Raw genomic sequence first — 15,221 nt, 5'->3', positions numbered from 1 at the left:
TTCGTAATCATAATTTATTGTTCATAACGGACGGGGGTAATAGGTGTTCTGACTTCTAAATACACTAAACTATAGATTTATTTAATACTACAGATAAACAAATAAATGGTTCAATAACGGTCCTATTCAAAGTAAATTCATACTAGATATAGCAGCTAGTGTTAAAAATATCAAAATATGAGTATTTAATATAGCAAATATCTGGTAGATTCATACTATAGATAATATTAAATAGTTGCTACAAATATAATAAAAATTGTTAAATTGCTTATGGAATTTAAGTTTATTGCGATGTATAATATTAAAATTCCCTTAGAAACCGTGAATCTCGCAGAGTGAGCTTTCCTAAATTATTGTAATAAATATTGTATTTTTAAGCTTTTTCTAAAAACATTATTTCATGTATATTTAACTGACCTTTAGGAATTTATTTTTGAACATATATTGTCATACATTTTTTGTTTTATCATTTATTTGATAGCTTCCAGAATTGTTTTGACGTTCCTATATACAGGACTTATTAAAAAATAACATATTATATCTGAGGATCTGACCCCACTCTCCTTCAATAATTGTTTATACTACGATGTATATCTGTGGTACATACATATAGGTATATAGGTAGTGAGCATGCACCTACAATTTTTGCATGTATTACTAATTTTATCTTCAACATCAAACCAAACTTTTCAACAATCTATTAAAGATTAATATTTTTTTTACCTCTAACAAAATAACCATGCATTTTACAAACTTGTATTTGTTATTTTTAAAACAAATAACTTTATATAATATGTTGTTCAAAAAAATTATTATAAGGAAAAAATGGGGTACCTACTTATTTGGCATCGCCCTACCACCAAGCGACTAATGACCATCAGGGATAACAAACTCAACCAAGAACTGATTTACACTTAATATGGAAATTATGAGTCAATAATATCTATTAATATCATACAATATCAAAATTATAACTGGTATCGTTTCATATATTTATCAACAATATTTTTAAGTATTCGGAATATTATATTTATCATAAGTATTCGAGTATTTATTTCAAATACTTTTCTAAAGTATTTTACCCAAGACTGTTAAGTTATAATATATAGAAGGTCATAAGCTCATACCCACATGTGGGGTGGACCAGACGGTACCTACAGTCCACACAGGATCAAATTTTACGTTCAGAATTATCAATTTAACAATTATTATTATATATTTTTAATATTAGAGTAAATTGATATAATATTATTAAATTTAAAAGTGGGTAAGAATATAACCTATCTAAAGACCAAGTGTCCAACTTAAATTTCATTTTGATATTTTAAAACTAGTCATTAGGTTTTAAAATTGCAAATTTAAAAGATTACTAGGTAGATAGAAGTTCAAAAATTCATGTAATTCATCAAAATCTCAATATTTTGCAAAGTATTTTGTTGTTAAAAATTATAAGATTTTCAGTTTTTATAGCTTACAAGGATTGACAATTTAAAACAAGGTTTCTAAATTTGTACTGTTAATACTGTTTTATTTAGGTAGGTGCCTATATAGATATTTGAAGTTCAAATTTGTATGAAATTGGATAGTTAATTAAACGAAGAATAAATATTTTATTTATTTTGTATTAATTGAAAAATATCATTCATGTGTACTTCAAACTTTTAAAGTACCTATATTATTATACTTTATTGTAGTTTATACATTATATACACACACAATATGTCATAATGACACTTGAAATGCAAATACACAAATGCAATTTTTTTTGGCAAAATTCAATTCCTACTTACCTACTGTAGGTATTAGTGTATTACCATTGAGTATAGTCATAGAGCTGGTACGTTTTTTAGTATGAATGCATAATACATATTTTACAGGAAAAACTCTCATGCCCAGCAGAATAGTCGGATTTCGTTAATTTTTTTTTTTATTTCAAAGAATAATGCGTCCTATTAATAGTTAATTGGAACACCACAATCGCTTAATGACGGTCCCGGATTAGTTTACATGGTATGTAAATTTATTCGGACGTAAACTTTCCCAATTGTATGGTAAACTATTCCAATTTTTATAATTATAACTCGTAAACTCTCCCTATGGTAAACTCTACCGGATCAATATAATGTTTAGCTGAACAAAATATGTAAACTCTTCCGGGTGAACATTATGTTTATTTGAAGAAATGTCTAAACTCTCCCGAGTTGCTTTAAATATTATTGCTGCACTATGAATCTGCTATTTCTCTAGACCTCTAGTACTCATCAATATGATCAATATATTTATATTTATTAGTAACAGTTTTTCAAACCGAAGAGTACCTACATAAAAATTCAAAGTTACAATAAACAAAATAAAATAAGTTTAATAACCTTACGTTTTTTGAAATCTGTATGTTCGTACTATCATAAAAATTAAATTTAAATGTAGTAATATTATTGCTCACGGCAGCAGCTAAATGAATCGTATTATTATACAATTTAATTCTTTTATATGAAATTTAGTAATACTTATGAAGTAGACCCGGGAGAGTTTACATTCTCCCATCACGTAGTATTGCAGTAGACCTGCGAGAGATTACATGTTCTCGTCAGGTAGTACTGGAGTATGACTAGAGTAGACCCGGGAAACCATCAGGAGAGTTTCAAGATCATTAAAATCGGAAGAGTTTACAATTACCCAGTCAGATTATGGGGACAAATAGATCACTAGCCGATGTGTCCCACTTAAGCGGATTCAACTGTATATACCTACTGCTATATATATTACATACCTAGGTACCTATTTACATTATCTACAGTAAACGATATCAAATCGATTAAATTTAAAATAAATTAAATTAAAATAACCTAAATTAATAACAATTATATTTTTAAGAGATAAAAGGCTTAGCCATTAAGGTATCATGCTTATATTAAATATATTTTTACCGCGTATGGTTTGTCCACACCATCACGGACCAATGGCCATGATAAAGGAACACTCTATACTTAATACTAGCTAGGTAGTACCAACATGAACATGAAGTTATATAGACTACTTGGTCATACATTTTTTGTGTACCCAGTAAGTAGGTAGGTACTTATATGGCTATATGTAATAAAAGGTTAATTCGATATTATATGGTACTATCTTTATGGATTGTGGTCTTATGAGTGTGTCAGCTCACGACCATAATATGGTGTTCAAACTTATGGTTTAAGTGATGTTCCAATACAACGTATGCACATTGCATATTACTTAACTGCAGTGCATTGAAATCTTAATTTTCTCAGAAATTAATATTTAAACAAAAAATTTTTATCTAAAATAATTAATAAACTTTGGCTGCATTCGTCATTAGTTGTGTATTTTTTTTTACTTAATCTTCTTAAACTAGCTTATGTTTCGTTTTTAATTTAAATTGAATAGTTTCTTAAAAATAATTTATTATAAGTTTTGGTTTTTTTTTTTCAGACTTGCAGGGTCTTAACGTTGCATCTAAGGTGTAGGGTATTTTGCATTCTCGGAGCTCATCTTTGTACTATTACGACATTCTGTCAGTAAATGTTTCACTCTGAGTGTTAAGTACTCCGTAAGTTTCGCATATAGGTGGATCTTCCATCAAAAATAAATTTTATATTAAGTGTAAATCAGTTCTTGGTTGAGTTTGTTATCCCTGATGGTCATTAGTCGCTTGGTGGTAGGGCGATACCAAATAAGTAGGTACCCCATTTTTTCCTTATAATAATTTTTTTGAACAACATATTATATAAAGTTATTTTGTTTTAAAAATAACAAATACAAGTTTGTAAAATGCATGGTTATTTTGTTAGAGGTAAAAAAAATATTAATCTTTAATAGATTGTTGAAAAGTTTGGTTTGATGTTGAAGATAAAATTAGTAATACATGCAAAAATTGTAGGCGCATGCTCACTACCTATATATGTATGTACCACAGATATACATCGTAGTATAAACAATTATTGAAGGAGAGTGGGGTCAGATCCTCAGATATAATATGTTATTTTTTAATAAGTCCTGTATATAGGAACGTCAAAACAATTCTGGAAGCTATCAAATAAATGATAAAACAAAATATGTACGACAATAAATGTTCAAAAATAAATTCCTAAAGGTCAGTTAATTATACATGAAATAATGTTTTTAGAAAAAGCTTAAAAATACAATATTTATTACAATAATTTAGGAAAGCTCACTCTGCGAGATTCACGGTTTCTAAGGGAATTTTAATATTATACATCGCAATAAACTTAAATTCCATAAGCAATTTAACAATTTTTATTATATTTGTAGCAACTTTTTAATATTATCTATAGTGTGAATCTACCAGATATTTGCTATATTAAATACTCATATTTTGATATTTTTAATACTAGCTGCTATATCTAGTATGAATTTACTTTGAATAGGACCGTTATTGAACCATTTATTTGTTAATCTGTAGTACCTATTAAATAAATCTATAGTTAAGTGTATTTAGAAGTTAGAACACCTATTACCCCCGTACGTTTTGTCCGTCTGTTATGAACAATAAATTATGAATACGAATATTAAAATAGAAACATAAATATCAACTATCGTAACTACAGTCTTGGGTAAAATACTTTTGAAAAGTATTTGGAATAAACACTCGTATACTTGATAAATACAATATTCCGAATAAAATATTTAGAATACTTTTAAAGTATTCCGAATACTTAAAAATATTTTTGATAAATGTATGAAATGATACCAGTTATAATAAATTGTGATATTGTATGATATTAATAGATATTATTGATTCCAAATTTCCAATTCATAAAATATAAATGTTGTATTTTTGTTTTAAATCAAATACAAGGGAACAACATGCAAATCAAACAATTTAATTTCTATACTATAAAAGTATTCCGAATAGTTTCAAAAGTATTCAGAATACACTACAAAATACTTTTGGAAATAGTATTCTAAAAGTATTTGGAATACTTAAAAAATATTCGGAATACTATATTAGGAATACTACCCAAGACTGCGTAACTATATGTTCTAGTACAGTAGTACCTATTTAACAGACGGACACAACCATGGGGGTAAAATGTGTTCTAAACGTATGTTTAGAAACCTAAAAAATTTAGTAATATCATTATAATTTATAGGTAGTACCTACGAATCTAAATATTTGAATATTTCACATATTATACATATATTATTATGATTTATAAGTAATAACACATAGGTAGCGGCTTAGTGTCGATATACCTAATGTATCAATTTTATATAGTATAGGTATCTACTTATTATATACACAATCATACAAGCTATATAGACGAGACAATAGATCTAATCGTTAATCTCGCCATCAATTGTTAGGCCACACGAATATAGGTATTGTAAAATTCAAAGAGTGTAAGTTTAACGGCTATAATATCATATGATAGTTTAAAGATATACCTATAGGTACCGTCACAGAGCGAACAAAATATGATAGGTAGGAGAAAGCGGGGTATTACCGTATGTGGGGCAAAACCGTATAATCGAGATTTTATTAATAATTGATATCATGGAGGAAAACTGAACACACTAATTTGAAGCTTTTTGTTTGTTTATTTATTGAATATGATAATTTGTGTGTTTAGACATCACATATTGGAAAAAAAAAATATTTTAAGTGTTTTTAATCAATTATTAAAATATTTTCAAATAGGTATTTCACAAATAAAAAATAGTATTAAAAAGAATTATACAGATATGTTTTTATTATTATTCAATACCTTATTAAGTGTAATTTGCATTTCTAGTTTGGGATACATTAATTTATCTACTTAAAGTTTATTATAAAGCTCGATTTATTTTAATAGTCGTGTTGGGGCAAAATCGTATGATTATACCACAGGATTACATACGGTTTTACCCCAGGTGTGGGTAAATTCGTATTTTTAAAAAAATAGTTTAAAAAAAATAAAACGAAAAAAAGTTTCAAATAAAAGTTATAGACCTTAATTTTTTCAATGCATACCAGCTTAAAAAATTTAATTTCGTCAAAAATTATATGATATATAAGCCATGTCCTGTTATGCCCCGAGGTCATACGGTATCACCCCAGGTTTTTGGTAAATTCGTATTTTTCCAAAAAAAAGTAAAACACAAATTACACACATTTTTAGATAAAAAACGTAAAAAATTTCAAATAAAAGTTATAGACCGTAAGTTTTTCTATGTTTATTAGTTTAAAAAATTGCATTATGTTAAAAATTACATGATTTATAAACCATGGAAGCTTAACCATACGATACTGCCCCGCCTTCCCCTAGTTACTACTTACTGTATCATACAAAACATAGTAAGTAGGTACATATACACCGTCGAGTATCAATATGTATTTAAACGAGAAACTACGCACTTACTGCCGCATGAAATATTATTATGAATTGTATAGGACTTTAATATATTGTATACTATTTATAAATATATAATTATATAGTGAATAGTCAATAGATATATTATACTAAAATACTGTCATACTGAAAAGTGAATAATAAATAATAATATTGGCCAACCCTAAAATATCTTAAATTTGTCACCATGAAAATTACCAACTATACACATATTATTTGCCAATATTAAGTATGCATTTAACAATATTATTTGTCTTCCAATTTCCCATTATTCATGAACATTTGACATTTCCTTTTGTGATATTTAATAAAACCATTATTATTATGGTCTAAAACAGAATAGAATGATACATTGATACATATTAAGTTATAATAACATATATACCTAGTCAATATTTCTGATATCCTGAATTACATAGATTTGTAGCTTGAACATGGCTACAGACTTATAACCATATGATATTATAAACTTTACCTTTTATTAATATATAAAATGTAAAAAATCATTAATCTAATAAAAGTAGCATTATTGCATCAATTATAACTAAAAATAATTAATACAAATAACAGTATTACAAAGTTCATAAGTATAGGTAATAGGTATATCGTATATACCAGTTATATTATCTAAGGAAGAACAAAATTATTTCAAGAGCATAAGGAGACAACACATGCCATATAAAATCCATTTTAAACATCGGTGACACGAACGACTTAAAATCATAAAAATTATAGAAATATAACTCCTGCACAATTAACTCCTATATTATCATTAATTAACAACTCAAAAATATTAAAATAATAATATTAAAATGTACCCATTATTTTAAACAATGAGATATTTTACATTAGTCCCAATAATGCAGTATTTTTAATTCCAACGTAATACAATGCCTGGTCTTCGGCCTCTTGCCAGTGTTTGAATTCAATAAATAATAATCAGTGGTGTCGTCTATTCCGGCGGTGATGTTTCGAAGTTCTCCTATATATTGTTTATCCATGTGCTCAGGGCCGGACTGGCCCAGTGGTCTACTGTCCTAGAGGACAGTGGGCCGCTGTCTTTGGCTGGGTTTTGGGCCGGTGCCTTGTTAGTACAATTATATCGGTAGGGACATAAGTAAATATTAAAATATAGTAATGCGACATAATGGGATTATAATATATTAATATGAGACATAGCAACATAGTCATTCGGCATAGCGTATATTAGCATATATTAATGTAGACGTGTTTAGTTATTAGTTATAATAAATCGATATCGTCTTAATCGTCGTTAATGATAATTGATAATTGATCAATGATAAGTGATAACAACCCATTTCTTGCGAAAATAAGCTTATAGGTTTGCTAAAAATAGATTAATGTTGTGTTTTTAAACGTTCATATTAATTTCTGATATGATAATCCTACGATAGTACATTACTACAGCACAGAATACGCATATCAACATGGCCGAAAAACCACCGATAACTTGTTGCGGACTGAGTAACCGTACGATCGCATAATACCGTCTGTGTCTTCTTTGCACCACGGTCCGTTTGACTTGTTTGTCGACTGTGATCGCGATCTCTAGAATATCAGCAACCGACGTGTCGAAAGGTGATCGGCACTCGATATAATTCTCGGTTACGTTTACCATAATAAACCTCTCGTCATGGTCCGCCTCATCGCCACGGAATGTGACTTCGAGGATGTAGCTGCCGTTAGGTCGGCGACGCTGCAACAGGTCCGGAAATATGCCATCCACACGGACGACGGTGCCGTCGAACACTTCGAAGTCAGTGTAAACCGGGTCGGGATGGAGTAAGTACGGCGTCTGTTGGGGCAAGTTCACCACTTTACCAGCCAAATCTACACGAAACCCGAGTGAAAGACTCATCATCTGACCCGGATCGTCGAGCTTCGGAGGCCAACAGTACATCGTTAAATTGCTGTTGTCACGCACCACACAGTTACCATAGTACCTTGTCCCATTGTAGTCGACGTACATCTGCTGGTTTTCCGTGCAGTCAAAACCACCTCGGACTGTCAACGAGACGTCACCAGATGCGAGGCCCTCGAATACTTGACCATCCAGGACGGTTGGCTCGTTGACGTATGTGAACATTTTTTTTTTGTAGAACTTGCCAACTGCACCGTCAAACACGATTAGCAACGGACCAGATTTTGGTTCGCCCGTGTGAGCGCCGGTCACGCAAACGATGCGGTCGTGCGTGATTTCAATGATATCACACATCACTTTCGTCCTTATATTTCTGAAGAACAGCTGGACGTTAGGTATGGCATTCAGATACTCGCCAGTCAGTTCTATCCGGGTTCCACCCGTGGCAGGTACGCAGGTAGGGTTGACGTCCGTTAACCTCGGTCCGATGAACCTGAACTTTTGTGCTGACTTCAGTATCAACACACTCGTAATCCCCGCGTACTCGATTACCACCGGACCTTCTTTAAGCCCATTTAGGTAACCAAGACCAACAGTGCAATTAACCGTCTGATCGTCGACCGTGACCGGGTCGTCACAACTCTGCCCGGCCAAGGTCACTGTCGTCGACCGGCCTTCGGCCAAAAACCTATGGTTCTTGACGGTGATGCTCACGACCGACGACGTATTGCGTTGGTACATCAACACGTCTGGTTCGAAAGACTCGATCGCCACTTCAGGACTTCTGACTTCGATCTTGGACAGCGGTGCGTCGTCCTTCCATTTCTCGTTGTTAATCGCGTACCGTATGTCGCAACTGTTCGGTTGTTCGGCTGTTGTCTTGCAACCATCGTTTTTTAAACACCATTTACAGTAATATTTTCTCGAATCGCTTTCCCAAAAACTGATCGTACAATTCTCTTTCGGGCAAGTCCAACCGTGATAACTGATGTAATGGTCTCGTGGATTGTCGAACTGTAATCTTACGTTGTTGACAACGATTGAAAAATAAAAAATAAACAAAGGATTGGTTTTAGTTGTTCTTTGTTCTTTGTCTGCCCAATTACAAGTTATTACTCCATTATTGATTGAAGCGTTATAAGTTGCATTTTCTATTTCACAACCAATATTTGGATTTACATTAAAAAAAGTTTTTACACTTTTTGCCTCGATATTCGAAACCGTAACCTGTAACGAATAATCATCATATGTCACAGCATACGCTGGGCATGATTCTTTTATATCGACTATGAACTTCCCTGATAGAATCTGATTTGAATCGAGACAAATTTGTTTTTCAATCAGCCAACTGCAACCAGAGTGTGCATGACCTATAAAGCGTACAATTGATTTCTTGACTTGATCCGCCTTCCGTTATATTTACATTGTCTGCTATAATTTCCACACTTGAAGTCAACTGTAAAAAACATATATACATACATTATATACATACCACATTTTCTATAAACAATACAATTTTTAAAATATAGAAACTCATTTTAAGATATTTCTTTACCTATAGTACGGTTAACCGACTAACTTTAACTAATCACACCTTTCTATATAGTACGACAGTCGTCAATATATCAACTTAGTTTATACGTAATAACACATGCACAAAAATGTAAACTCCCCTAAATAAATTTTGTTACCATTTTGTACTTTTGTGAATTCCTCTAACGTGTCTATTGTATGTATATCTCTAACGATAAGAAATAACTAATAGGCAATAAATATATGTATTCATTATATTATTTAATAAAATATTCATAAATATAGAGGTTGAATCATCCTCTTCAACCAGAATCGTTTATCGTAGAATATTTGATAATTTACTTCATATTCTACATGCCGTGGCCCGTGAGGGTTTTTCCTGTAAGACATGTTTTTGTACTAAAAAACGCACCGGCTACACCGCCCTTAATATTTTCGGTGTTGGTGAGTTGCGGCCCAATCCCTAAATAACGTACGAGTTGCGGCCCGGGCTTATGAGAGGTACGTACGAATTGCGGCCGTACAATAATCTATATACTACATATATAATATTATATACTATATATAAAAAAAAAATTATCGTAAATTAATAATACCGTATAGTCATTTCATTTTTTAGCTATTGTTTTTGTTAAAATACAATGTATAAATATAATAATATTTTGCGTTTCTAGAATATAATATATAATGATAATAATAATAAAAAAAATAAAAAATAAATATTCGTAAATTAATAATACCTAATTAATAATATTTTTGTTAAAATACAATGTATAAATATAATAATATTTTGCGTTTCTAGAATATAATAAAAAAATTAAATTAGAAAAAAATAAAAATATTCTATTGTTTTGGCAAAAACTTAAAACTCAACGATTTAACTAATTCAAAATTATCTATTTCTTTTAGCTCGAATTTTGTCATCTGTTCTCTAATGAAAGCTTCTTTTTCACACATTTTCTTTGTACTTTCACTTTTACTTCTGAATTTTATGTATGTTTCAGATTGAACTTCTAGTAACACATCAACGAAGTTATAAATGTTAGGATGGCTAGTGTAGAACGACATATTTAGTTTTGAATGAAAACTTTCACAGCTGTTAGTAGTACGGTTGCAGCTAGCAGTAAATTGCGCCCAAATATTTGGGGGGAACATAGCATCTGGTGAAATATAGTTTTCAAAAATGTAGTCTGTAAATATCACAATCCGGTCATTTTCAGCAGGTTGTATTGCTAAAAAGTCGTCAGTAAAACAGTCAATGACGTTTTCAGGCTCCAAAAATGGCAATCCAAAAAAATATTTTAAATAATGACTATCGTCTGTGTTATCATTGTATAGTTTAGTAAGTCCTAAACTTTGGATTTTTCTCCACCAACTTTGCCCCAAATGAAATCGACAACCTCTTATTTGTGCATTAGGGAAGACGTCCGCTACAGCACTATGTATTGCTGATTCAAAATCTATAAAAATGTCAGTAGGAGAGCATGATATACCAACTACGGATATGGAGTGACGAATTACATGTTGAAATGCACACTTATACGTAGAATTTAACTTGTTGGGTAGTAAAAAAAACACAAGAGGTAAATACACACTATTTTTAAGGCCATGTATGGTAAAAAGTTGTGTAAAGTTCTTTGGGCAGCTCTTGAACGTCCCATCGACGTATATTTTCTTTACGTCACATAGCACTTTTATATTTTGTTGCGTAGAAAACCCAACTATTGAATTTACTATATCGTTTACAAACAAAAATTGTTCACCTATGTTGGTTTTAATTTTCATGGACCCCAAAGCAACATGTAACTCTTCAATGCAGCTCGGCAGAGAGGGATGTACAGATAGACGGGCACGATGAATATTATGACGAATTAATGATAAATCATTGTTAGTCAAAGTTGGTATATCACCTTGTTTCAATTCCGAGCGAATAAGTTTTGACGGTTTGCAAGAAATGTCAACTAAAGCTTTTCTTTTCAGAGAATTACTCATTATTTGCCTGTTTGGGACTTTTTTGTCAGGTTTACTGTGTTCGTGATTGGTGTTACTCTCAACTATTATATTTGAAGGTGATCATTTAATAAAGCACTTACAATTTTTGAAACAGCAAGGCCACCGCTGTACATCATCTTGTAGTGTCTTATGAAAACGGAATTTGTAGCCATCGTAGATAATAAGTGGCTTCGATTTTTCACTGTATACAAATTCCATGATGAAATATTCAAAATATACGTTTAATATATTATACACTTATACGATCAAAGATTGATTTCGGACTAAACACGATTTGAAAATTTTCATTTTGCCATTTGAAATTATCCGATTATCGTAGTTAATGCAAGTCATATGGCAGATAATACATTAAAACGATCTATATTATTATCTTTATTATATTATATAAAGATATAACTTGCCAGTTGCCATACGTATCGAACAATTCCTTTACCGTTATTCGTTTATCACTATGTGTATATAGCCAACACCGCATCTGACAGGTACATTGTACATATAGTTACTAGCCAATAGGTACATAGGTAATGATAATTACGCGGGCCGCAATTAACCTACGGCTAAAATATTATCGGGCCGGAATTCACACCCAATATTTTAATATTAATAAATTTACAAAAAAATTGTCATAAGTCAAGTTATATTATACAATTTAAATAAAATGAATACCATATTATATTTATTTAGAAATAAATAATGCACTTTAATTAAAGTTGTCCAAATGTAACTTACCAGTAAAATTACGAATACGAGTCCGTTAATATGAGAATGGTTCCAATTGTATTCACTTAGAGTCATAATGTAACGTCTGCGAGCAAACATCGTATTGAAATTCTGTTTGTTTTCCTGAAAATAAATAATTATTTTACGATTTATATATTGGTAAATTATAATCAAAAAAAAAAAATGAATTACATAAGTTTTATCTTATTTTGTTTCTATATAATTTTAATATGTATAATATTAATATTTGTTTTATTTCAGCTTATTTTTATGTTGTTTTTTTGTTATAACTTGTGAGACAAGTATTAAATTATAACATTTTTATATTGAAGATTTAAAGTTGATTCAAACGTAGTAATTTCAAATATTGTCGATAATAAATTATTGTATGAATTATTATAACATTACAATCGTATAGATACCCTTCACCCTCCACTACTTATACATTTCACTTTTTTAAACTAAAGTGATTATTGATTGATAGTTTTATAGTTTATGTTTTTATTAATTAATTTTATACATTATTGCTCATGTAATATATATATATAATATATAAGTAATTACTGCTCGTTAATTTAATTTTTAACTAGTAGTGATCAACCTTTTTGACTCGCGATAAACTGTTTTTGTAACAATATTTTCACGAATCGTGTCACTTGTGTAAGCCATGAAGGAAAAAAAATTTAGCTTTGCGTAATATCCCGTACATAAGTGTGCATATTATTGTTCAATTCATTCATAACTTATTCGAATTCATTTATAGAAAATAAAAACTAAAATAATTTTTATATTTTCAATATTGTATGGTGTATAGAAAATGGAAATATAAACATTCGCAGTGAAATTTTCATGTATCTACACTAATTCGTTTTTGAATTACAACTAAATAAGAAAATCCGCTACATGAGAAATCGATTGAATATCCTGTTGTAATTATATGAACTTCAAAACGCACATAAAAATTTAATTTGATTTGCTTGTAGACATTTGTTTTTGATAAAGGTAGACAAAATGATGAGGAATCTTGTACTACATTTTCAAATCTTAGATTTAAGAAAAACATTTTATAAATTTCTTACTCAAAATAATTTGCTCATTTTCGTGATTTTTATGTATTTTGTCAACATTTGAAATTTAAATGCTTATAAAAAAAATTGTGACTGGATTTTTAATATTTTTCAAATATCGTTGTGACGTTGTAACAATATATTAGGAGCCTGTAAGTTGTAACTATTTTCTTATTTACTTATTACTGATAGGTACTTTTTACTACCTTTTGAACAATAATTATTATTTCGATTTCTTGAAAAGGTTTTCTTTACACCATACACATTTACAATCCTTGACAAAATATGGCAATATAATCATTTTTATAAAATAAGTTACTTTATATTTGCATATAAATATCATTACCTATACCTATCTAATATCTTATATCTACGTATATCACAATCATACATACTTTTTTTTTCATTACATTGTTTTAACATCGTCACAAAGAATGTTTTGAATTTAGGAAACTTAACCAACTTAATTTTAATTACAACCAATCCGGTTGTATTTATAAAAACCTATACTTTACAGCATTTCAAACATCTACTGACCACGGCAAAAAGGTGACTGTTAATAAATATTATAAAGGAACTGACTTTTTTTCAATTCTGTGGAAGTGTGAAAGTATCTTTGAGGTGAAAAATGGTAAATGGTCTATCCAAATTTAGGTACACTCATATGGCTATACGAATAATGGATTACTATTTAATAACATACTTAAGTAAATACCCACTTTGTATTCGGAACACGACGACGACTACAACGATGATGATGGTGGTGGTCCGTCAATGGTGCATGGTGTCGATGGCGACACTCGGATTTTGAAAACGAATGACTTAACTCTGCAACCTATAATATGTCACTGCACCACGTTTCACATAACCGATCGTAATATTACCATATTATATTGTTTATTATTGAAACCGGCTGAAAATCAAACAGTCCCCACTCATTAACCAGGCTGGTTAACTTATAAACAGTGGTCGGGACGCTACTGTTTTTTTGTAGCACGCTAACGCTACTGCTACTCCCCCCAAAAAGTAGCTCGCTATCGCTAAAGTTACATTTTTTTAAATGTAGTGCGCTATTTCTAACGCTATTGTTTAAATGTAGCGCGCTACTTTTTCGCTACATTAAAAAAAAAAAATGTTTTGATTTATTTAGATATTCAATTGAGTACTTGGTCATTATTTGTTAATGCCTACCGCTATTTTCTTGTTATTTCGAAAGGCAGGTTTATTCAATGCATCTCATGTATTTCTGTAACAAAACTCAAAACAGATAAACGTTTTATTGAAAATTGCCAATTAGTAGTTCGTACTGATTAGACATTCGGTCACTGGGAGAAAGGATTTCATACAGCAAGGGGATTAGTGATTACAAAGAATTTTGATCTGCTAAACATTTTTTAAAAAAAAGTTTATGACAAGCATGGATCTAGAACATATTCTTACGCTCCGCTGTATAGTGTAAGTGTCAAGTGGACCTCGTCATTGTGATGGAAGTGTTAAATCTGAATTCAATGATACATAAAATCTAAAATACTGTTTTTTTACATATAAAATTCAAAAATACTCGCATCTAGTCATCTTAATTAAATAAATAAACATACATCATAATATTTTAATTATCATGAAATAGGTTAG

The 15,221-nt window shown here is 30.2% G+C and overlaps 2 protein-coding genes across 2 annotated transcripts; both read right to left on the bottom strand.

Annotated features, from left to right (window-relative positions):
- Positions 1-6,662: 6,662 nt before the first annotated feature.
- LOC107884773 (plexin-A2) lies at positions 6,663-14,656 on the bottom strand. Its single transcript, XM_016807572.2, has 3 exons — positions 14,309-14,656; positions 12,532-12,645; positions 6,663-9,712 (listed from the first exon to the last, which is right to left on the bottom strand). The coding sequence occupies exon 3, from the start codon at positions 8,995-8,997 to the stop codon at positions 7,747-7,749; it is 1,251 nt and encodes a 416-aa protein (XP_016663061.1). The 5' UTR covers positions 8,998-9,712; positions 12,532-12,645; positions 14,309-14,656; the 3' UTR covers positions 6,663-7,746.
- LOC107884772 lies at positions 10,633-11,781 on the bottom strand. The gene has a single exon (XM_016807571.1). It carries the CDS (start codon positions 11,779-11,781, stop codon positions 10,633-10,635), a length of 1,149 nt encoding a protein of 382 aa, XP_016663060.1.
- Positions 14,657-15,221: the final 565 nt, after the last annotated feature.

The sequence above is a fragment of the Acyrthosiphon pisum genome, chromosome A1 (assembly GCF_005508785.2).
Source record: "Acyrthosiphon pisum isolate AL4f chromosome A1, pea_aphid_22Mar2018_4r6ur, whole genome shotgun sequence".
Lineage (NCBI taxonomy): Eukaryota > Metazoa > Arthropoda > Insecta > Hemiptera > Aphididae > Acyrthosiphon > Acyrthosiphon pisum.
This window is presented reverse-complemented; position numbering and strand designations above follow the sequence as displayed.